The 25,867-nt window shown below is 38.2% G+C and overlaps 1 protein-coding gene across 2 annotated transcripts in view; it reads left to right on the forward strand.

Annotated features, from left to right (window-relative positions):
- iqck (IQ motif containing K) overlaps positions 1–25,867 on the forward strand; it is a 91,261-nt gene that overhangs the window by 39,922 nt on the left and 25,472 nt on the right. For both annotated transcript variants that reach the window (XM_073060558.1, XM_073060559.1), the window contains exons 4-6: positions 3,619–3,716; positions 14,435–14,487; positions 17,663–17,740. In XM_073060558.1, the coding sequence (XP_072916659.1) occupies positions 3,619–3,716; positions 14,435–14,487; positions 17,663–17,740 (229 nt within the window). The remainder of the gene's footprint in view (positions 1–3,618; positions 3,717–14,434; positions 14,488–17,662; positions 17,741–25,867) is intronic.

Below are 25,867 nucleotides of genomic sequence, written 5' to 3' on the forward strand. Positions count from 1 at the left end.
TTTCCATTCGACTCAATCAAATGCTTTTTCAGCATCCAAAGATACAACGCATTGTGGAGTTTTAGAAGAAGGTGAATATATAATGTTAAATAATATCCGAACATTTGAAAAAGAATAATGACCCTTTATAAATCCTGTTTGATGATTTTACCCAAAATACTCTCCAACTGATTGGCCATTATCTTTGAGAGAATCTTAGCATCAACATTCAATAATGAAACAGGTCTGTATGAGGCACAATCAGTAGGATCTTTATCCTTTTTGAGAATTAAAGAAATAGAAGCCTCATAAAAAGGAGAGGGTAAATCACTTTTCACAAAAGAATCTTTAAACATCTCTAACATATATGGAGAAAGCAATTTTCCAAATTTTTTATAAAATTCTACAGGATAACCATCAACTCCTGGGGTCTTACCAGATTGCATCGAAAAAATAGTTTTATGAATTTCGGATTCAGTAATTTGGGCATCAAGTGTTTTTTGATCCTCAGCAGAAATTTTAGGAAAAGCAATCTTTTGTAAAAAAGCGTTCATTTCAGAAGAGTATACTGGACATTGAGATTTATAAAGTTCAGTATAAAAATCTTGAAAAATCTTATTCATTTCTTCATATTCCCGAGCCAGGGTAGCATCCTTTCTACAAATTTTCAAAATTTGCCATTTGGCACCAGCCTATTTTAATTGAGATGCAAGTAGTTCATTATTTTTATCTCCAAACATATAAAATTGGCTCTTTAACTTAAGTAGATAACCTTAAATTGGATGAGTTAATAATAGATTATATTGTGACTGAAGTTCCACCCTTTTTTAAATAAGTCAATATTAGGGGAAGTTGCATAGGTATTATCTAAATCTTTAATTTGCTTTGAAATTTTATCTAATTCTGCTTTAGTCTGTTTTTTAAGTTTAGCCGAATAAGAAATAACCTGACCACGTAAAAATGCTTTAAATGTATCCCATATAATTAATTTAGACATACCTCCTATATCATTAAAAAGAAAAAGTACTTTTATCTGGCTTTCAATAAAACTGATAAAATCAGAGTTTTGCAATAAAGTCTGAGACATGCGCCATGGTGGACCGGCAAAAATGACAATCAAATTCAAAGGAAAAACTCAAAGGCACATGATCAGATACAGCAATAGCATCATATTCACAGTTTTTAACATTGGGCAAAAGGCAGGGATCAATTATAATATAATCAATCCTCGAATTTTTTTTATAAACGTGAAAAAAAGGAATATTCTCTGTTATCAGGGTGTAAATGCCTCCATAATTCGATCAACCCAAAATCGGTCAAAAAGGAGTTAATAACTGACGCAGAATGATTTGAAAGTCTGTACCATCCCTTTAGCCACACATTCACCTGGTCTGTCTTTTCAGTCCTTTACCAGTAGTATATTTTTTAATGGCTTGAGAAGGAATGGAAAAATAATGTCAATCATAATCATGTGTCAACCTAATCATAATCGACAATCTAACATTAAGCATTATTGGATCAAAATTGCCTGACAACTAGTAAAATATAATACAAACATCTTTATAAGTTACAGTGGAGACAAAGTCATATAAATAGATTTAGGAAAGAAACCCCATAGTTTGCATGTTATTTTTGATTGTTAGGAAAATACCTCACCAGCTGCCAAAGTAGAGCTTTCAAGTGGAATTTGGCATAAATTCAGTGTATAATATGGAGGCGGAAATTGAGTTGAATGCTAAGAGAGGGGTGGAACTAATAATCATAGGGGTAAAATTGAACTTTGGCAGCATTGCCAAATAGTGACTGTGGCAGTCAGTGAGAAAGAAAATTAGGACTTACGCAAGTTCAGGATGTCAACTTGATATTGCCACTTAATATTTGTAGCATTTTTAATCCATGGAACTCACCAAAGCATGTCCTATATGCTTTGTCTGAATATTTACATTTTTGTCTATGTATAGGTATAGCAGACAATCTGTACACAATTTCAAAACCAACAATAAAATGGTGACTAGCTAATAAATTTCTGTATTGTTTCATAATCTTTTCCCTCATATGCAAAGATACAGTAGATAGACCTTTGATTTACCTCTTCTGTCATAACAATACTTGATCAATACTGAAGAAAAGTATCAGTCAGCCTGCAGCCAGGAATCCCATTCCTCTTTATGTCAACAGTATGACTGAACCAGATAGTTTGCAACTTTTTTGTTTTATTTAACCAAGGCAAAGTTCAAATAATAATGCATTGCATCAGTAGCATTACTTTATTTTACTTCCATCACATCACTCCATTTTTGCTGGGCCTCGTTTACTGCTGAAACCTTTTATCCCACTAAATTTGACTATTTTATTGAACTTTGGCTGGCATTCATTATTCAAATATGTCAGAATTTACAATCCAAACTCTGCCCTTTATGTCCAAACTTGAGTTAACTCCCATTCACCATTTCCTGTCTGCTTACTGACTTACATTGGTATTCATTTAAGAAATGCCTTCATTTTAAGATTCTTACATTTACTTAAGCAGTTCATGGTCACAAACCCTCTTTGTCTTTGAAATCTCAGTTTTATCAACTCTATTATATAGTACTAGCACTCTAATTTAACAGCTCCACTGTGCCTTCAACTGTCAAGAACCAAAGTTCTGAAATTACCTATCTTAAATCCCACTACTTCCTTCTAAATTACTCTTCTCTCCTAGCTTCCCTCTCTACTCTTATTTTTCACTCTTCTTTCCTCCCTTCCCTTCTCTTCCCACTCATTCTTTAAAGTCCACCTTTAACCAAATTCTCTTCCTGTTGGTTAAATCAATTATTGTTTGCCAATGCTTCTGCGAAGTATCTTGATAAGTCTTTACAGATCAAAGAAAGAATTTTTAAAATTGAGTTTTAGATCCACAAATATCCGTTTCAGAAATAAGAATACTTCCTTTGAGCATTTATACAGTTGCATGTCTATTCAGCACAACTCTTTCCCACAGACTATGCAATTACTGTAATAGAAAAATCAAAATAGAATGAACTATCTTGTAATATGATAGAACAAGACAGTTGCTCAATTATAGTAGGTCCAAAATAGGTAAACATTTCATGTTTAATACCTCCTGTTACTGTTCTTTTTCTAATGGCTATAATAGTCGCTGGAGGCACAAGTGACTGCAGATGCTGTAATATGGAATACCAAAACTGCTGGAAGAACTCAGGTGTTTGAGTGACATTGAATGAGGAAATCATAATGAAGCCACCTTCCCATCATTCATGCCCATTCCAGCAGAAATCTTTGCATTGATTTTGAGATACTATTGAGGGGAAAGAGTTTTAGTTTCTCTTATCACCTCCCCCATCCATAGTGCTTGTTATAATTTCCTTCCTCTTACATTGCTTAGTAATTGAACTGGAATAAAGTATTGATTGGAGATTTTGGTTGAATCAATTTCCATAAATAAGCTATCGTGACCTTCTGATTTATATCATCATTAAGCCAAAGTGCAGCCACTATTTCTGTGATTCTTTCATCAAAAATAGCCTATTAAACAATTATATGAAATGTTTGACTCCTTTCTAAACATTGTTTAAGATTTTTGTAATGTATCAATTTGTTTTTATGATTTTCATTTTCTGCTCTTAATCTGTGAAGGTTCTCCAAGACAATATTTGGAACACTACATATTCCCTGTGCTTCTCCCAGGCTTGTTTGAAACCCTTACACAAGCTAAAAAGGAGAAATGTTTTGAGGTCAGTGATGTTTAACAGTCATTAGATATTTATAGCAAATGAATTTTGAAATTAATGCTAACTTTCTTAGCATAGTTTTCTTGTCTTAGTTCCCCCTGAGAGGCCAGTGGTATTCTTTGAACACTATGCTGCATATAAGTGATGCAAGTCAATCCTTTCCCTCATCACATATACTTAATAAATGTTTTGCTTTTGCTTAGCATCTTCAGTTTAATCTGTCTTGTGTCAAATCAGTAGTCCACTCAATCATTAATTGAAATTCCCATAAATTGCACATTTTAATTTTATCTTTAATGACACTTCGTACATGTATAAGCACTGTCATTTCATACCACTACATTGGGTTACGAATCATATAGATTAACCCTTTATTTGAAGGTTTACATTCCAAATTGTTGCTTTGTTGTTTTATTTTTAAATTTGATAGACTCATCAGATACAGGAATAAGACAAATCCAGTTATTTTATCAGTGCTTAAAACCCAGCAATTTTATCTCAGCAGCTTTCTAACTTTTCATCAAAATTCACTTTCCAGAGCACTGTAGTTAATATTCTTGCTCTACCCTTCTCGGCCTCTGATTGTATGATTACACTTGTGGCTTGTCTTCCGTCCATTTCTTGCCAAAGGGAAGTATGGAAGAAGTCGAACAGCATTGTTACAACTTTCCAATGAAGGAAATTATACTGTATAATATTCCACCATTAGTTTAAATAAGAGCTGATGAAATTTATTTAATAAATGAAACAAATGAAGTAACCTATAGTCTTGGCATACATATTTACTATCATTTGGCCTGCACTCAATTATTGAGTACTCGAGTTGTCGTCCACCAGTTAGCATTTCTAATTAAATGTAGTCTCCACAAGAAAGAAAATGATTAATTGTTAATCTTTGCAAATTTAATTTGCAACAAGAGCAATATTTAAAATGACTAACCAACAATCTATCATATCCAAACACATGAGCTTTTTACTTAAAATAGCTATGGAGTATTTGTGGTGTTTCCTTAGTATCATGTTTCTACACCTTGTCTGCTAACGCAACTGTTTCCCTTTCATTCTAATCTGAGTAAGATCTCTAAAAACAACAATGTATATTTAGTGCAGATATTTCCTTTATTTTTTTACTTCATGGAACCATAGAAAACTTACAGCACAATACAGGCCCTTTGGCCCACAATGATGTGCTGAACATGTATTTACTTTAGAAATTACCTAGGGTTACCCATAGCCCTCTATTTTTCTAAACTCCATGTATCTATCCAAGAGTCTTTTAAAAGACCTTATTGTATCCGCCTCCACCACAACCACTGGCAGCCCATTCCATGCACTGTGTAGAAAGCTTATCCCTGAGATTTCCTCTGTACCTACTTCCAAGCACCTTAAAATTGTGCCCTCTTGGGCTAGCCATTTTAGCTCTAGGAAGAAGCCACTGACTATCCACACAATCATCCTCTCATCATCTTATACACCTCTATCAGGTCACCTCTCATCCTCCATCATTCCAAGGAGAAGAGGCCAAGTTCACTCAACCTGTTCTCATAAGGCATGCTCTCCAATCCCGGCTATATCCTTGTAAATCTCCTCTGCACCCTTTCTATAGTTTCCACATTTCCCAGATCTACAGCACAAAGTTTTCAAGAATGATTCCTCTGCTTGCCACCAATATAATCCAATTTCCTTTTGTCCTCTTTCTGAAAATGCAGATAAATTTTAGTTTTACTTTTAAAGAGAGTAAATGATAACAAATAGAAAACAATTTTATATCTCTCTTGGAATTGTTTGCCACTGAAGTTAACTGTGAACATGAAGTTCATCATCTGGAGGGAAGATTAGCTGTATAAATGCAAGGAAGTGAATGCTTCCTTTTTGAAAAATTAGCATATTTCTGAAGATCATGAATCATTCTGAGTCAGTCTGTGAGGCCTTCAGGTGAGTGAACCCATGAAAAGCATACTGCCAGATGGGGTACCTGGTCAAGTACTAAAACTTTGTGCTGATCAATTGGCTGGAGTATTCACTGAGATCTTTAGCCTCGCGCTTTGGCAGTCTGTGGTACCTATCTGCTTTAAGCAGTCTTCAACAATGACTATGGTCCAGCAGCATTTACATTCACAGCGAAGAAGTGTTCTGAGATGTTGATGATGAAACATATTAATCTCTGCTTGAGAAGTGAGCTGGATCCATTCTAATTGGCTGATTGAATCAACCAGTCTACAGTAGATGCCATCTCTTTGGCTCTTCCGTCAACTCTGGAACATCTGGACAGCAAAGATGCATACATCAGGATGCTCTTTATTGAATATAGCTCAGCATTCAATGCCATCATCCCCTCACAACTAATTAATTAGCTCCAAGACCTTGGCCTCAATATCTCCTTGTGCAGTTGAATCGTGAATTTCCTCACTTGCAGATCCCAGTCAGTTCAGATTGGCAACAACATCTCCTCCACACTCTCCATTAGCACAGGTGCATCTCAAGCTTAGTCCAGTGCTATACTTGCTTTACACATACAGTGGCATGCAAAAGTTTGGGCACCTTTGATGTTAATATTGACAACAAGTTGGTGTGGGATAAACAACTTTCCATTATTTCAAACAAGGCTGGACAAAGGTCTGAAGCTCTGCAGCAAGTAGCATCCAAGCTAGGCAAAGAGGGCAGAGCTATGGTTTACAAAGCCCAGGTACAAAGTATCATGGAGTATGCCTGCTTATGGATGAATGCCTCACAGAGTATTCTCAGCCAGCTTGATTCCATTCAAAGAAAGGCTCCCAGGACTATAGGTGTAGATGAAGCCACAGCTCGTGAGAAGCTAGCCATCAGTAGCTTACACCACAGATGACAGTTTGCTGCAGGTACTGTGCTAGACAAAATGCACACCTCTCACAGCCCTGCAGACCTTCGCGCCATGCTGCCTTCATCTCATGAGAGACGGCGGACCACACGAACATGCTTATCTATGCCTGCTCATGCTGTTTCTATGCCTGATGCGAGAACCTACACACTGGATAGAAGCTTCCTTCACTGTGCTATCAGAATTTGGAACAGCCTTCCAGATGCTGTGGTTGGAAACATCTGCGACAATGGGGTCCAAGCCTTCAAGAGTTGAGTGCACGAACACCTATCATCTCTGGGAGGGAAGTCACATGCTTCTTCATAAGCTATCTTGAAGGGGATCAGGATGGCAATACTTGGTTGTTGGTAGGTAGGGTTAATACCTGACTTTCAAGAGCACGTGAGTTATGTTCCGGCTGGACTTAGTCCTTAAACTGCTGGAGAACAGTGCGGAAAGATCAGGTGCTGTTTTCTCCTGGTAGGGATTAGTTTTTAGTTCCAAGTGCTCCTGCTACGTTTTGTTACCCTGTAACCTTATCCTTCAACCTCCTTGAATTATGGAGGACAGCACGTGTATCCAGCAGACTTCATCATGATCATCATGACTCCAGTAGTTCTATTTTTTTAATGTTTCTTAATTGTACATGATTTTTTTTGTGTTCTATCATTGAGCAGCAGTGAACCATCTGAATGGCCTATCTGAATTCTCTTTGGGAACTAGTTGACTCAATCAGCATTTCTGATCTAGCTATTGTTCATGATTGCACTTAATAAAAAAGCTCTGGTCAAAATTTCTGTTACTGTGAATAGCTAAGCAAGTAAAAGATGACCTCATTTCCAAAAGGCATAAAGTTAAAGAGGACACATTTCTTTAATATTTCAAGCAAGATTACTTTTTTATTTCCATCTTTTACTGTTTCAAAATAACAAAAAAGGAAAAGGGCCCAAAGGAAAATTTCGGGCACCCTACATGGTCAGTACTTAGTAATACCCCGTTTGGCAAGTATCACAGCTTGTAAACACTTTCTGTAGCCAGCTAAGAGTCTTTCAATTCATGTTTGGGGGATTTTAGCCCATTCTTCCTTGCAAAAGGCTTCTACTTCTGTGAGGTTCTTGGACCATCTTGCATGCACTGCTCTTTTGAGGTCTATCCACAGATTTTCAATGATGTTTAGGTCGGGGGACTATGAGGGCCATGGCAAAACCTTCAGCTTGCGCCTCTTGAGGTAGTCCATTGTGGATTTTGAGGTGTGTTTTGGATCATTACCCATTGTAGAAGCCATCCTCTTTTCATCTTCAGCTTTTTTTTTTAAACAGACAATGTGATGTTTGTTTCCAGAATTTGCTGGTATTTAATTGAATTCATTCTTCCCTCTACCAGTGAAATGTTCCCCATGCCACTGGCTGCAACATAAGCCCAAAGCATGATCAATCCACCCCCATGCTTAACCGTTGGAGAGGTGTTCTTGTCATGAAATTCTGCACCTTTTTTTCTCCAAACATACTTTTGCTCATTGCGGCCAAAAAGTTCTATTTTAACTTCATCAGTCCACAGGACTTGTTTCCAAAATTCATCAGGCTTGTTTAGATGTTCCTTTGCAAACTTCTGATGCTGAATTTTGTGGTGAGGACACAGGAAAGCTTTTCTTCTGATGACTCTTCCATGAAGGTCAAATTTGTGCAGGTGTTGTTGCACAGTTTTACAGTGCACCACCACTCCAGAGACTGCTAAATCTTCCTGAAGGTCTTTTGCAGTCAAACAGAGGTTTTGATTTGCCTTTCTAGCAATCCTACGAGCAATTCTTTTGGAAAATTTTTTTGGTCTTCCAGACCTCAGCTTGACCTCCAACATTCCTGTTAACTGCTATTTCTTAATTACATTACAGACTGAGGAAACAGCTACCTGAAAACACTTTGCTGTCTTCCTATAGCCTTTTCCTGCTTTGTGGACATCATTTATTTTAATTTTCAGAGTGCTAGGCAGCTGCTTAGAGAAGCTCATGGCTGCTGATTGTTGGGACAATGTTTGAGGAGTCAGGGTATTTATAAAGCTTTGAAATTCAGATCACCTGGCCTTTCCAAACAATGACTGTGATTAGCTTGTTAGGCTATAGCCCTAACAAACTAATTCAGGTCTGAGACCTTGGTAAAAGTTATCTGAGAGCTCAAATCTCTTGGGGTGCTCAAACTTTTGCATGGTGCTTCTTTCCTTTTTTCTCCACTCTAAAATTGTACAAAACAAAAATAATATGCTAATCTTGCTTAAAATGTTGAGCAGAATGTTTCATCTTTAACTTTATGACTTTTGGAGATCAGTTCATCTTCTACTCACTTAACTATTCACAGTAACAGAAATTTTGACCGGGGTGCCCAAACTTTTGTATGCCACTGTATGACTGTGTGGCTAAGCACAGTTCCAATGCCATATTCAAGCTTGCTGATGACACCATTGTCGTAGGCCGAATCAACGATGATGATGAATCAGTATATAGGAGGGAAATTGAAAATCTGGTAGAGTGTTGTCATAACAACAACCTCTTACGCAATGTTTTCAAGACCAAGGAGCTGATTATTGACTTCAGCAGAAGGAAACCAGAGTTTTCATCAGGGTATCAGAGGGGAGAAAGTCAGCAACTTTAAATTCCTCGGTATTATGGATTTGAGTATGCCCACAAGAAAATTAATCTCAGGGTTGTATATGGTGACATATATGTACTTTGATAATAACTCAACTTTGAACTTGCATTATTGTTTGTTGGTAATCATCAATCTACCGTCAATACAAAATCATATGTATTGTGTTCTGTATTATGTTCTTCCTGGTCTAATGAAAATCAATCAGTGAAGGGATTACTGTTGTCACTTGTACCAAGATACAGTGAAAACCTTCGTTAGCATGCCACCTATACAGATCATTCCATGAACAAGTACATTGAGGTAATACAAAAGGGAACGAATGTAGAATATTGTGTTACAAAATGCAATGCAGGGAGACTGATAAAGTGGAAGTGCCTCAGCAAGGCTAATTGAGAGATCAACAGTTCATCTTTATCATACATGAGGACCTTCCATGCATCTTATAACTGATTGAAGCTGTCCATCAGCCTACTTTCAATAACCTCCAGGTAAACTTTGGTTTCTAATTTGCATCCCTTTTCCAGGTCACTTCTTGAGCCCAGCTTAAAGAATGCAAAGGCTAATTTTACTTTAAGACCAGAATTTTGAACCAAGCATCTCATGCATCACAAGAATTACTGGTCCGTTCCTGTGGCATTGCTTTTCATAATTTTTTCAATCATTTGGCTCCTCTCTTTTTGTGGGCATGTTATATTGATGCTGAAATGTGTGGTGACACTTGCAAACTTTCCTAGTGCGTCCTTAGATTGTGTTGGTTGTTAGTTCCAATAATTCCATTTAATATCAGAGAATATATGCAATATACAACTTGAAATTTTGTTTTTCCTAGACATCCACAAAAACAGAAGTGCCAAAGAGTAAGTGACAGTAAAAGTATTAGAACCCCGAAGCCCCCTACCCCGCCCGTTCCACGCAAAAGAGGCAGCAGAGCACTGACCCAACCCCCCATGTATTTCAGCAAGAAGCATCAGCACCCTTCACTCACCAAGCAATCAATAGCAAAGAACCCAAGAAAGACCATGATCTGTAGTACAACAAAACTAATTGTTCACCCAACAATTCGACATACCACAGGCTCTCTTCCTAATAAAGGTACAGAGTGGTGTCACACAGAGAGGGAGACTAACAAGACACAAAAAAACTACTTGCTGATTTATGGTGTTAAAGTCAGCCTCATTGCTTCCACCCCCCCCCCCCCAAAAGAGTTCTCCAACTCGAGAATTGGCAACAATCTGTCCCCCAACCAACAAGAGAAAGAGAGCAATTCACCAAGTACCAAGACCTCCGACAGCTGCTCCGCTGTTCCTGATATTCTGTTTTCTCCCATGGCACTTCAGGAGCATCAGCATAAAATCGGCTCGTCCCCTGGGCTTGTAAAGCCTCAGAACCCCAAAGGCACACTCGTCTTCCAGGCCGCATCCTGAGGATATGGAGAAACAGCCAGTCAGTGAGCCGTGGGAGTGGGTCCCATTGCACAAAGAACCGGAGTCTGACTGTAGCTCTGCCTAGGTCAGGGTCTTTGACAGAATCCCATCCACCTTGGAAAGGAAAAAGAGAGACATTAAAAGGTAGAAGTTAAGCTCTTTCCGCAGACGAGCTAGAAGAGGTCACTGTCAACATCATTGTAGCTCCACCCACACAACACATTTCATTGTATTTTTTGATGTACATGTGATAAATAAATGAATCTCAATCTCTTATTGTCTTATTTATGCTATAATATTCAATGACCAAGAGATTATGGCAAAAAGAAAATAAAAATGTGGTCTTTTCAAGATTGATGAAAAGGGTATCTGATGTCAAATCAAATTAAATGGAATGGAGAAAGTAATTTTATGGCATTTTAAATTGCAAGAGCAGAATTGAGAAATACAGGTTTAAACTAAAATAGACTTATCAGAAAAATTTTCATACATGAATGATCAATAAATTGGCTTAGAATCATTGAATCATAAAATTGTACAGCATGTAAAGAAACCACTTATTCTTATCAGACAGTGAGCACTCTTCCATATTAATTCTATTGCCCAGCATTTAATAAATAGCTCTCAATGTCTAAGTAATTGTAGTGTTCAGCTGAACACATCTTAAATGCTGGTAGCAGCCCAGCTTCAACTGTACTCTCAGCCATTGCATTCCATCTATTTATCACTCTTAGGTGGAAGCTACCCCTCATAACCTCTAAATCTTTCCCTTTATTCCAAACTTATGTTCTCTACTTCATCTGCCTGATAAGGGAAAGGTTTAATGTAGTCCTCTCAATATATATCCTTCATAATTTTATATACCTCAATCATGCCCTCTCTTAACCTCCTCCATTCCAGACAGATCAAACAGTTTCTCCAATCTGTCCTTATAAACAAATAGCTCCATCCCAAGCAACATCCTAGTTAATGTCCCCTACATCCTCCCCAACATTATCATATCCTTTCATCACATTATAGTGACTAGAAGTGCGCCAGCAGAGGTCCACGCAATGTTTTATGAAGTTGGAACCTCCCTTCTTTTGTCTTCAGTGACTTGATTAATGAAGGCAATATCACGTTATCTACCTGCATCTCCACTGTCAAAGCTCTCTGTACTTGTACTCCAAAGCCCCTTTGTTCTTCAATAGGCCTTAAGTCCTTACCATTCATAAAGTATAGTACTGCACAAGTCCTAGGCCCTTATATGTAGCTAGGGTCTAATACTAATTTTAACCTCATTAGTGCTCTCAAAATGTATTACCGCACATTTCTCTAGATTAAACTAGATCTCTTATTTTTAGCCCATTTCGGTAACACATTAGTACCTCTCGGCAGCCCAAGACTACCTTTTACATTATCTACAATTCTGCCCATCTTTGTGTAATTTGCAAACTTACTTATCTTGCCCCCCTCCCACATCTTCATCAAAGTTATTCACATATATTACAAACAGCAAAGTTCTAGCACCAATCCTTGTATAACACCAGTGGTTACTGGCATCCAATCATTAAAATAACGCTGTACCTGTTTCCCATTGTCAAATCAATTTTGCATCCAGTTTGTCAGCTTACCCTTCAATCCTAACCTTTTGAATCAGTCTCCCTTGTGGACTTTATCAAGGGCTTTACTAAAGTTCATGTAAGTCCCATCCGTTGCTTTGCTTTCATTGATACACTTTATTACTTCAAAGAGTTCATCAAATTGGCCAGACAGGCCCTGCACTTGACAAAATCACTTTGGCTGTCTCTGATCACTTTCCATCTTTTCAAGTGACCATTAATCTACTCCCTTAGATTTTTTCCTGTATCATCCCAACCACTTAGGTTAGGCTCAGAAGTTTATAGTTACCCAGCTTCTGCAGATGTCAACTTGCCTGCAAGTAGATGCTCCCATCTTTCTTTGCCAGGTCCTCCCATATATTAATCAAATAGGCCTTTCCTCAATTTAAGACCTTTACTACCAGGCTATCCCTGTTCTTTTCCATGACTACTTTTGTCATAATGCACTCACAAAGGATTGGACCTAGGCATGGAGGCACAGCAGGATCCCCAGGAAGAGACAGAAACAAGAGATTAAACATTAGAATACTAACAGAGCCTCAGAGGAATGATTGAGCAACACCACGAGACAGTTCATTCTCCCAAGAGACATTGCATTTCACTTGGAAGCATAGCAAGATCATATTGGTCAGAAACATTGCATTTGACACAGAAACATAGAATGTAACTCAGGAAAAAATAAGTATAACATGGGAGGCTTGTTTACCCAGAGAAAAAAACTTGAACATAGACTGGAGAAGCTCAGAACCTCCACTGGATCCGTATTAGTGGGGTCATTCTGTCATGGTGCTCCCACAAAGGACCAGACCCAGGCACAGAGAAATTGCAGGACTCCCAGGAAGAGAGGGAAACAGGAGGCCAAACACTGGAACCTTAGCCCCAGAGGAGCAACACCACAAGGTTATCCATCCTTTTCAACACAACAACTCCACTCAGGAAGACTTCTTTAAAATAATCATAGAATCTTGGAAACATGCGCCAGCTACAATTAACTTGATAAGATTAAACTGAAAACACAAGGGCTTAATGCTCAAAGGTAAGCCAAAGGGCTCATGACAATTTTAGAAGACTATTAAATGGTTCCCTAGCACAATAAGTTGGACTGTGACCTCACTGTCTATCTCGTCATGATCTTGCTCCTGATTGTTTATCTACACTCCATTTTCTTTGTAGCTGTTACTGTCTATTCTGCATTGTTATTTTGTACCCTGTTCTACCTCAGTGCATTGTGTAATGATTTGATCTGTATGAACACTATGCAAAGCGAGCTTTTTAACTGTACATGTAACAATAATAAACCATTGCAACAATGTAATACCAACTCCCCTTTAACTCCCTCTGTTTTACTTTAAAATTTTTGTAACCTGGGATACTGAGAGTCTAGTCCTGTCCATCCTTCAATCATGTTTTAGTGATAGCACCACTATCATAGACCCCTCTCCCCCCTTCCCCTTTGTTAATTGACAATTAAAGATTCAGTTAATTAAAGATTCATCTCGTTCCATTAAAATGAATTCAACTTAGCTTTGAATTCCCTTGATGTCCACCTGCCCATTTTGCCTACTATACTTGCTCATTATTTCTTCTCCAGGTGATTGTACTTCTCCATCTGAACAACTACTTTGAGACCCCGTTCCTTGTCAACTCACTTTAAGCCTACCCCAATAACACTTGCAAACCTCCCAGCAAGTTTGTTTTTCTCATTCTGATTAAGATGCATCCCTTCCTGTTTGTGCAGGTCTCATCTTCCCCAAATGTGGTTCCAATGATCCAGGAACATAATATCTATCCTTCTGCACCATTCTTTCAGCCATACATTTATCTGACACATCATTGTATTTCTATTATCACTATCTTGTCGCACAGAACCTCTATCATTATTGCTCTCCAAGTTTTATTCATCTAGCACCCACCATCCTGCTGTACAACAACCTATAGATTGTGCAGTTGGGAAATTCTGAATAATTTAATGGAGGCACACTCCAGAGAGAAAAAAAAACTAGTTGAAATCTTGCCTTGTGGGCACAATAAAGTCTTCAAGATTATAGGAGTGAATGAATTTCTACTTCCTCCATGGCATTTTTAATGCTGTTTCTTGTCCTCCCCTATCTTTATATCACAATGTGTCTACCATCTTTTGTCCAGGAGAGAGAGGTTTCTACAATTCTTAATGCATGCCAGTTAATTAATTTTGAAGTCTTGCTTTTGCTCTTATTTACAGAGAAAAAGGACCAAGTTCAATGCTTGTGACTTTCTGGCAGAATGGTTGTACAAGTAAGTTTCTTCTTATTCTGGCTTATGCCCACTTTCTTTCCAGACTTGATAAAAGGTCTCACGCCAGAACATCAACTATTTATTCTCTTGGCTTGCCTCCAGCATTCTGTATATAAAAGACCATAAGACATAGAAGCAGAATAAGGTCATTCTGCTCTACCATTCCATCATGCCTAATCACAGATCCCACTCAACCCTATACACCTGCCTTCTCGCCATTTCCATTGATGCCCTGACTGATCAGAAAACTATCAACTTCTGCCTTAAGTATACCCATGAACTTGATCTCCACTGCAGTCTGCGGCAGAGCATTCCACAGATTCACTACTCTCTACTGTCTTCCTCCTCATATCTGTTCTAAAAGGTTGCTTCTCAACTTTGACACTGTACCCTCTAGTTCTGGATAAAACCACCATAGGAAACATTGTCTCAACATCCAGCTTATATGGTCCTTTCAACATTTGGTAGGTTTCAATGAGAACCCCCCCCCCCCCCACATTCTTCTAAAATCCACTGAGTACAGGCCCAAATGCTCCTCATATGTTAACCCCTTCATTCCCAGATTCATCCTTGTGAACCTCCTCTGGACTCTTTCCCATGACAACATATCCTTTCGTATCCAAACGCAGTCTACTAGTGTCTTATAAAGTCTCAGCATTATCTCCATGATTTTATATTCTATTCCCCTGGAAATGAATGCCAACATTGCATTTGCCTTCTTTACCATAGACTCAACCTGTAAATTAACCTTCTGGGAGTCTTGTATGAGAGTTTCTAAGTCCCTCTGCACCTCTGATGTTTGAACCTCCTCCTTACTTAGATAATAGTCTGCATTATTGTTCCTTTTATCAAAATGCATTATCATACATTTCCCAACGCTGTATTCCATCTGCCACTTTTTTGCCCATACTTCTAATTTGTTTGTCCTGCTGCAATTTCATTGCTTCTTCAGCACCATCTACCCCTCCACCTATCTTTGTATCATCTGCAAACTTTGACACAAAGTCATCAAATCATTGACACACAATGTGAAAAGTAGTGGTTCCAACACTGACCTGTGAGGAACACCACTAGTCACTGGCAGCCAACCAGAACAGGCCCCCTTTATTCCCACCCGCTGCCTCCTGGCTTTCAGCCATTCCTCTGTCCATGCTAGCATCTTTCCTGTAACACCATAGGATTTTATCTTGTTAAGCAGCTTCATTTCATTTCATTTTTCAATCTTTTTATTGATTTTCAAATAAAGAATATACAAATCAATGTACAAATTTTTCTTCCTTTTTTTTGGTTTCAGTTTAGTTAGTGTTTTTTTTTCCCTTTATCAATAAAATTTCCAATCTTTTTTTATGATTGCTATGAGGAGTTGTAGTTTTTTTTGACCATTGTATATATAACAGCATAATATTTTACCTATTTGATTTTGACATTATATACTTTCTGTTTTTATTATTGCTGTTTACATGTCTTTTATATGATCTGTTTGCAGCTTCATGTTTGGCACCTTATCAAATGTGTTCTGAAAATCTGAGAAAATGACATCCACTGTTTCTCCTTTGTCCACACTGCTTGTTACTTCCTTGAATAAATCTAACAGATTTGTTAGGCAAGATTTCCCTTTACAGAAACCATGCTGACTTTAATTTATTTTATCTTTAGTCTCAAAGTACCCAGAGACCTCATCCTTAATAATGACTTCAACATTTTCCCAGCCACTGAGCTTAGCCTAACTGGCCTATCATTTTCTTTCTTTTGCCTTCCTCCCTTCTTAAAGAATGGAGTGACAGTTGCAATTTTCCAGCCCTTCGGGACCATGCCAGAATCAAGTGATTCTTGAAAGATCATGGTCAATACATCTGTTATCTCCTCAGCAACCTCTCTCAGGATTCTGGGATGTAGTCCATCTGATGCAGATGACTTATCTACTTTAAGATCTTAGAGTTTGCCTAATATCTTTCCTTTGCAATAGCAATGACACCCACTCCTGCTCCCTGACACTCACGGACATCTGGCACACTACTAGTGTCTTCCACAGTGGAGAATGATGTGCGGTATCCATTAAGTTCATTTGCCATTTCTTTGTTTCCCATTACTACCACACCAGCAGCATCATTTTCCAGTGGTCCAATATCAACCCTTGCCTCCCTTTTACTCTTTATATAACTGAAAAAACTTTTAGAATCCTGCTTTATATTATTGGCTGTTTTACCCTCATATTTCATCTTTTCCCTTCTTATAGCATTTTAGTTGCCTTTTATTTGGATTTTAAAAGCTTCCCAATCATCCAGCTTCTCACTCACTTTTGCTGCCTGCCCTTTCCTTGGCTTTTATGCAGTACCTAAATTCCCTTGTCCACCATGGTTGTCTACCCCTGCCATTTGAGAATTTCTTATTCTGTGAGACATATCTAAACTGCACTTTGGGAACTAACTATTCCCAGAAACATCATCCACCTCTGCTCTGCTGTCATCCCCACCAGTATCTTTCTCCAATCCACCTGGGCAAGCTCCTCTCTCATGCTTCTGTAATTCCCTTTATTCCATTGTTATACTGGTACATGTGACTTATGCTTCTCCCTCTCAAATTTCAGTATGAATATAATCATGTTATTATCATTGCCTCTTAAGCATTCCTTTACATTAAGTTCCCTGATAAGATTTTGGTTATTACAGAACAGCCAATCTAAGATTACCTTTCCCCAAGTAGGTTCAAGCACTAGCTGCTCTAAAGAACCATCTCGTAGGCATTCGACAAATGCCCTCTCTTGCGATCTGACACCAATCTGATTTTCCCAATCCCCTTGCATATTGAAGTTCCCCATGACAATTGTGACATTACCCTTATTACATGCCTTTTCCAGCTCCCTTTGCAATCTTTGTATGTTGCTCAAGATTTCAAGTATCTGCAGAATCTCATGTGTCCATACGTAAATTCTTGTGTTTTAACAGGTCTCTTTCAGTTTATTTCATATTGAATAATAAGTCGTATATTTTTGGACTTAACATATATGCACTATGTTTTTTTTTATGCCAGTGATGTAAGTGGTAATTTAAATTATGCTGTTCTTTATGCCACTAATAAATGTGTATTTGTTTCTAGTAACGTATGTTATTGATCATTTAAAGATGGAAAAAAACTAATTATAATTAAAACTAATTCAAATCTTTTCTTTTCACAGCAACAATCAAAGCAGATTTGGCAAGGAATTTGTTGGCTTCTTTGAAATCCCCTTTGTTAAAAATTGGCTTCAGGATCAGTAAGTACTTAATCAGGCTATTAAAAACAGACATCTTTCCATTTGGAAATGACAGACTCTTCTAAAGCCAGCAGGTACTTTTGACACTAGGTTTCCTCAAATAACATGTTGATAAAAACAAGACTTAAACATGATTTCCTATTAACGTCATTACTTTTGGTTGAAAGTAGAAAGAAGTCCAGGAATATTTTGGCACTGAAGATGAATCATGACATATGATTTTTCTGTATTGCATTGAATGTGCATACTGCATACACTTGAGATCTCTAGCCTATTTACATTAATTAATTTTCAATAGTAATGCAGACAATGTCAATCCTCATAATACTGAATTAATGTCTTCCTGTGAAATTGATTCACATTTAAGCAGTTAGATGCACTGTGTTCCACATTTTAAGGGGATTTTCAATGTAAGTTTTAGGAAAATCTGATAGAATTAAACTTGTTGCATCAAGAATACAGCAAGTGGAACAATTAAAATTTGGGAGCGTTCTGAGGGGAGTAGAATTAGGTCTAGTAGCATAAAATGCTCAGCTTTCTGCAGACAATATTGAGAGAATATAAAGCACCTGGGTTTTGCAATGGCTGATGATATCTAAGTGACAATTAGAATGCTATCATTGCCTGAAAGCATTGATAAGTGGCCAGGTTTTTGCTCCTTATTGCAGTCTACTGATCATTGCAATTCTGCTTGAAGACTGAATGCAATTTGCAGGAAAACTATGTCAGGCACAAAAAAGCTATTTCTTTAGCGCTTATGCCACTCTCATATGGAGATGTTGGAGAACTATTCAAACAGAATTTCAAGGCGTGGATTTGATATGTCTATGATGGAAAGCTTGGCATGAAACAGAGGATTATTGATATAAAATAATAGTAATTTTTTTCAGAAAGCAATAATTAGCAAGTAAAAAGGCAACAGTTAAGAAAGACTGCATCCTGGAATTGAGTTGTTTCTGTAGAACCATGTGTCATAGAAGTCAAGCAAAAATTCATGAAAGCAGAAGAAAACATTGATAAATAAATATGTTTTGTATCCTTCTGTGTTTGAATGGATATAATAGAGGTAAATCCAATACAGTGCAACTTGAAATAGGTTATTGATAAGAAATATTCATGAGGATAAAGGGTCTCGGCCTGAAACATTGACTGTTTAGTCCTCTCCATAAATACTGCCTCCAGGATTGTGTGTGTGTTGCTTCTGATACATTTAAAATGTATCTATCAGTGACTTGTACCCAAAAAGACTAGTTTAAATTTTAAAGCTTCTTAAGGGCCTGCAAAATTGTGCATTTAGCATAAGCTGTCAATGGTGCTTCTTTCATGCTAGGAGCCTAAATAATTTTGAGGGCAGACCTGCTTCTAGAATAAATTTGTGTAATCTAGCACAAGGGACTGTGGGAATTCTAATTGCAAGTCACATAAGATTAAAATCCTGCATTGTGTGTGTGTGTGTGTGAGAAACTTTCCCAAAAACTGTTTCTGTATGCATCCAGCAATGTAATATTTCTCTCCTTGTAGTTGTTAATTCACCCATTATTCTATTTATTAAAAAGTCTACATATTCATATTGGAGAAGATTATTTTTCCATCCTTGACAGTGTCCTTTCAAAATAATTGGTAGTTTTGACACTCTCTCAATTTGGAGGCTTAGTTTTGATTTTGCCTAGAGATTTTCAGTGCTTTTAGCAAATGCTTCTGAGCAATTTGCAGTTGATTTTTTGTTAGCTTTAACTCAAAGTCAAATTCCAGAAATTTACTTGCAAGGAGATACACAATTTTTCATACTACCCATATGTAATTGCTCTCAGTTGCTTTCAGAAGAATACTTTCAGTGAACGTTCTGTGAATTCTATTAATTCAATGTTCCTACTAAATGTTAAGTACATAGTGTTAGTAACATTTCACCTTGGGATTTAGTTAATTATTTCATGTTATCTTGTGTGATGCACTTTTGATCTAGTGATTCACAGAACATATCAAATATATCCCCCATAGTATTATCTACTCATACTATCACTATATCTTGAAATAAGCTCTATTTAGTAAATGATGAAGAGATTTAAATATAATTAGGAAATACTTTAATTTGGAAAAATGTTTCCCTATTAAATAAGGGAAAGAACATTCTCGCTTTTGTTCTTACATTGACAAAAAGTATCCTTTTCATCACTAATTGGATTATTTTTCTGACACGTCTTCTGACAGTTTTGTCCATTTATCAAAGAAACATTAGATTCTGTCTGTGGTGAACACTAGGAGTACTAATAAATTGAAAACTTGATTCAGTAAACCAAAGAAAGAAATCTGTAATACTTGACCTGAATTGGTGATGTAGGGTTGATTGCATCATTTAGTATTGGATACACCACTAAATCTCATCAGCGTAAGTTTTAAGGGACAAATAATGGCAAGGGTGACGGTGCATATCTTTAATGGATAAATCTGTAGCAACTTCTGGAGCATTTACTTGGTACACACATATACATAGACAAGAATATGGATGTTGAATATTCATCAAGTTACTATATCTAGCTTATATATATGGTAATATGGTTTGCATTTCAGTTTATTCCTTTCATTGGTGAGGTAAGTAATTTTCATAAATATGGAGTCACTTTCATTCCCAGTTTAACCACTGCTTCTGATTGTATTCAGTTTCAACTTTCCAGCTGACACTAGCTGAGACTCAGTATTGTTTACTTCATGATTCGTCAGTCTAAGAGAATATGTATATGCTTGATTAATTCTGTAAGATTCTAAATTTTGTTTTAGTTTTTATGTTGGTTTCTTGTCAAGAATCACCATTGCAAAATCTCCTTGAAAGTCTGTGGGAAAGTTCAAATATGGTAAATAATTGATTCTATTCCATCGGCCTTCTCTGCAAAATCCAGTCCTTTTTGTAAATGTTACATCACACACTTTGATACCTACTAGCCATAAAAATGCATTTTCTTTAAAACATTTTGAATAGAGTAGTGGAAATGAAAGGACATTATTCAGCCTGTCATGTCTCTGCTGGATTTTTTCAAAAGCAATTGTACTCACTCACCTCACTCTCACATTGTATTTCTTTAAGTTCCTCATCTTCAAGTACTTGTCCAAAATTTAAAAAAAAACACTGAAGGTGAAAAAAAAATGTCAATCTTACTTCTAGCTTCTTTGTCAATGTTAACTTTAATAAATAAGCAAAATCCAAAATAATATTAAATGCATGGAGGATGCTTACAAATACTGGCAGAAATAGCAATAGGCCTGAAAGTTGGGAGCATTTTAGAACACTGCAAAGGAGGACCGAGACATTGATAAAGCAGGATAGAAAATGAGAGTGGACTGGTCTGATGAAGGGTCTTCAACCTGAAACTTTGTGCTTTTATAGGTAAGTAAAGGGGAGATGATTACCAAGGCAAAATATGGGCCTCTTTCATAAAGAGACAGGAACATTCAGAGAAGGAAATAAGTGAATGGCATAGATGGTGAATGGTAGGGTCCAAGGATCATTTCCTGTAGTAGTCTATTATTTACAGCCCTGCCAATCTGACAAGAATCTGTCTATTCTTCACTATTTTCTTTCTGTCTGAAAACCAATGATCTTACCAATTAGTATTTAACTCCTTATTGCATGCGTTCTAACTTTGTTGAATAACCTATTGTATGGGACTTAATCGAAATATTTTGAAAATCCAAATACATGGTGTCCGCTGTTACCTCCTTATCGATTTTTCTATTCACATCCTCAGAGAGCTCCAGTAAACTACACAAATCCCCTATCATTATCACTCTTCCTGACTTCTTCGCCTCAGAGCCAGGCATAGTGCTACTGCTGATGATCTGTCCACACTCTACTGCAGTTATTCCCCTCATTAACTGGAATATTCAAAGGGAACATACCCCCTACTGAGGGGAATGGCCACTGTGACTGTCTGCCTACACCCCTTACTTCTCCCAGTGGTCACCCATCTGGCTTCCATCTTGAATATAACCACCTCATTAAAACTCTCATCTAAGAAACATAGAACATAGAAAACCCAGAGCACAATACAAGCCCTTCAGCCCACAAAGCTGTGCTGAACATGTCCTTAACTTAGAACTTACTTAGGGTTACCCATAGCCCTCAATTTTTCTAAGCTCCATGTAGCTATCCAGGAGTTTCTTAAAAGACCCTATCTTATCCGCCTCCACCACCATCACCGGCAGTTCATTCCACACACTCACCACTTCCTGCGTAAAAAAACTTACTCCTCAATCCAGTCAACATCCTTGTAAATATCTTCTGCACCCTTTCTATAGTTTCCATGTCCTTTCTGTAGTGAGGTGACCAGAACTGAGCACAGAACCCAAGTGGGATCTGACCAGGGTCCTATATAGCTGTAACATTACCTCTCGGCTCTTGAACTCAATCCCACAGTTGATGAAGGCCAATGCGCCATATGCCTTCTTAACCACAGAGTCAACCTGCGCAGCAGCTTTGAGTATCCTATGGACCTGAACCTCAAGAACCCTCTGATCCTCCACACTGCCAAGAGTCTTACCATTAATACTATATTCTGCCATCATATTTGACCTAACAAAATGAACCACCTCATACTTATCTGGGTTGAACTCCATCTGCCACTTTTCAGGCCAGATTTGCATCCTATCAATGTCCCGCTGTAACCTCTGACAGCTCTCCACACTATCCACAATACCCCCAACCTTTGTGTCATCAGCAAATTTACTAGCCCATCCCTCCATTTCCTCATCCAGGTCATTTATAAAAATCACAAAGAGAAGGGGTCCCAGAATGGATCCCTGAGGCACACCACTGGTCACCAACCTCCATCTACAACCACTCTTTGCCTTCTGTGGGCAAGCCAGTTCTGGATCAACAAAGCAAGGTCCCCTTGGATCCCATGCCTCCTTACTTTCCCAATAAGCCTTCATGGGGTACCTTATCAAATGCCATGCTGAAATCCATATACACTACATCTACTGCTCTACTTTCATCAATGTGTTTAGTCACATCCTCAAAAAATTCAATCAGGCTCGTAAGGCACGATCTGCCTTTGACAAAACCATGCTGACTATTTCTAATCATATATGCCTCTCCAAATGTTCATAAATCCTGCCTCTCAGGATCTTCTCCATCAACCTACCAACCACTGAAGTAAGACTCACTGGTCTGTAATTTCCTGGGCTATCTCTACTCCTTTTCTTGAATAAGGAAACAACATCTGCAACCCTCCGATCCTCCAGAACCTCCCCCGTCCCCATGGATGATGCAAAGATCATTACCAGAGGCTCAGTTATCTCCTCCCTCGCCTCCCAAAGTATCCTTGGGTACATCTCATCCGGTCCTGGAGACTTATCCAACTTGATGCTTTCCAAAAGCTCCAGCACATCCTCTTTCTTAATGTCTATATGCTCAAGCTTTTCAGTTCGGTGTAAGTCATCCCTACAATCGCCAAGATCCTTTTCTGTAGTGAATACTAAAGCAAAGGATTCATTAAGTACCTCAGCTATCTCCTCCAGTTCCATACACACTTTTCCACTGTCATACTTGATTGGTCCTATTCTCTCACGTCTTATCCTCTTGCTCTTCACATTCTTGTAGAATGCCTTGGTGGGGGGGGGGGGGGGGTCCTTAATCCTGCTCACCAAGGCCTTCTCTTGGTCTTTTTTGGCTCTCCTAATTCTTAAGCTCCTTACTGCTAGCCTTATAATATTCTAGATCGCTATCATTACCTAGTTTTTTGAACCTTTAGTAAGCTTTTCTTCTTGACTAGATTTTCAACATCCTTTGTACACCATAGTTCCTGTACCCTACCATCCTTTCCCTGTCTCATTGGAACGTACCTATGCAGAATGCCACGCAAATATCCCCTGAACATTTGCCACATCTCTGTCATACATTTCCCTGAGAATGTGTCTTCCCAATTTATGCTTCCAAGTTCCTGCCTGATAGCTTCATATTTCCCCTTACTTCAATTAAACGCTTTCCTAACTTATCTATGTTACCTTCAGCCTCCCTGATGACCTTGAGTACATCCAACTGAACTTCCAGTTCCTTGACCAGTTGCTTGCAAAGCTCCATGGATGTAGTAATCAGGAAGACCCTGAAGTTCCATCACTTCCCATATCTTACTGCCCTGTCTACCACTTTTTGTCTGCATTAAGTCAAAGGTCACAGATTATTAGGAGAATAAAATTCTTATCTGTTCCCACCTGCTGTTCACCTGTGCCTAGTAATATATAAATATTTAATTTATTTACATAAATAAACTATTGGACCATACAAACATTTTATCAGCTGACCCAAATACCTTTTAAATTTGTGCAAAGAAACATCAAATCTCGAGGGTCACTTTCCAGTCGTGCAATTTATGGTGTAATATTTTTCCATTTAGTTCTCCAAATGTAAATGGTTGTGGTTATTTGGAGTACTGTACCACTTTGTCGAGCACCTCTGCTCCATCCGCCAAAGGCGGAACCTCCTGGTGGCCAAACCTTTTAATTCCAATTCCAATTCCAACTCTGACATGTCAGTCCATGTCCTCTTGTACCAAGAAGAGGAGCAACACCTTATATATTCTGTCTGGGTAGCCTTCAACCTGATGGCAGGAATATTGATTTCCCCTTCCAGTAAAAAAATAGATTTGCTTCCCCTCCCCTTTTCTTTTATTCCCTAGTCTGGCCTTTTACCTCTTCCCCCGGATTCCCTCCTCCTTCCCTTTCTCCTATGGTCCATTCTCCTCTCCATCCTCCTTCTCCAGCCCTTTACCTTTCCCACCCACCTGGCTTCATCTATTCCACTTAGCTAGCCTCCTTCCACTACCTCCACCTTTTTATTCTGGTGTCTGGAGAAACATTATCCAAAAATGCCAGGATTTTCCATAGAGTCCTTTGTTCTACCACAGCCTCCACTGTGACTCCTGTAACAGAGCCACCTTTTCAAATCGGTTTATTGAGCCTGTTGGCATCACCCGTGTTGATGCCATTGCCCCAGCACACCACCGCATATAAGATTATACTGGCAACAACAGACTGGTAGAACATGTGAAGGAGAGGCCTGCATACTCCAAAGGACCTCATTCTCCTCAGGAAATAGAGGCAACTCTGTCCCTTCTGTTACACAGCCTCTGTGTTGGTACTGTGTTCAAGTTTGTCATCCAGGTGCACCCCCAGGTACTTGTAGGTCTTCACCACATCCATGTCCTCACCATCAATGGTAACAGAGAGTAGTACAGGCTTAATCTTCCTAAAGTCCATCACCATCTCCTTTATTTTACTGAAGTTGAGATCTACCGAAGTCTGTTTGCAAGAAGGGCCAAAGTCGCCTCTACTTCCTGACACAGAACAATCTGCAAACTTTTTCATGATTTTGTATTTTAATTAAGCCATAATAGGCAATGCTTGTGCTATCGACCGTTATTTGGATTTACTTTCTTCATCATGGAAACTGCAGTCAAGATATTGGGTAATAGAGATTCAATGATAGGAACATGATCAGAAGAAGAATGTTTGCAGCCAAGATGTATTTTTGTTGATGGAAATCTTTACAAGTGCATTAACAGAAAATAACCCATATGCTTGTCTGAAAAAATAACTTGTTCCAAACAACCTCTAGGAAGTTTAGAGTTACACTTTTTGTCTTTATGTAAGATCCAAGTGTAAAGGGAGCAAATTGACTACCAGTATAACATTACTAATGCACCTTATACTGAGCAGAACGTTGTTTTAGATCCAAGGCATCCTCACATAAGTAGTCTAATTATAAACTGCTGTATTGATGTGCACCATCTGATGCAATGTTGGATCCTGATATTGTCCTGGAGTTCTTGCAGTATTATTTGTTATGCCTGTGCCCAACTCTGAGGGGTCGAAGGGTCCCAAAGTAGCCCCCTCCTTTTTGAGAATCGCAAGATCGCTATTAATTCAGGTCAGGAGACCCAGGAAATGAGAGAGAGACGTTTGGAATGTCTTGGCCCCTCGGCGATACAAAGCTACGGGAAACGGCCATTGTCTCTTGGAGACGGAATTGTGTATTGAGTATGGTGCTATTTATTTGAAGCCCTCAGGGAATGACCAAAAGTGGGCTGGTTGAGGGGAGGCATCCCTCCACCCTGATTGACATCTGAGACCCTGTGA

This window comes from Hemitrygon akajei, chromosome 11 (assembly GCF_048418815.1).
Source record: "Hemitrygon akajei chromosome 11, sHemAka1.3, whole genome shotgun sequence".
NCBI classification, from domain to species: domain Eukaryota; kingdom Metazoa; phylum Chordata; class Chondrichthyes; order Myliobatiformes; family Dasyatidae; genus Hemitrygon; species Hemitrygon akajei.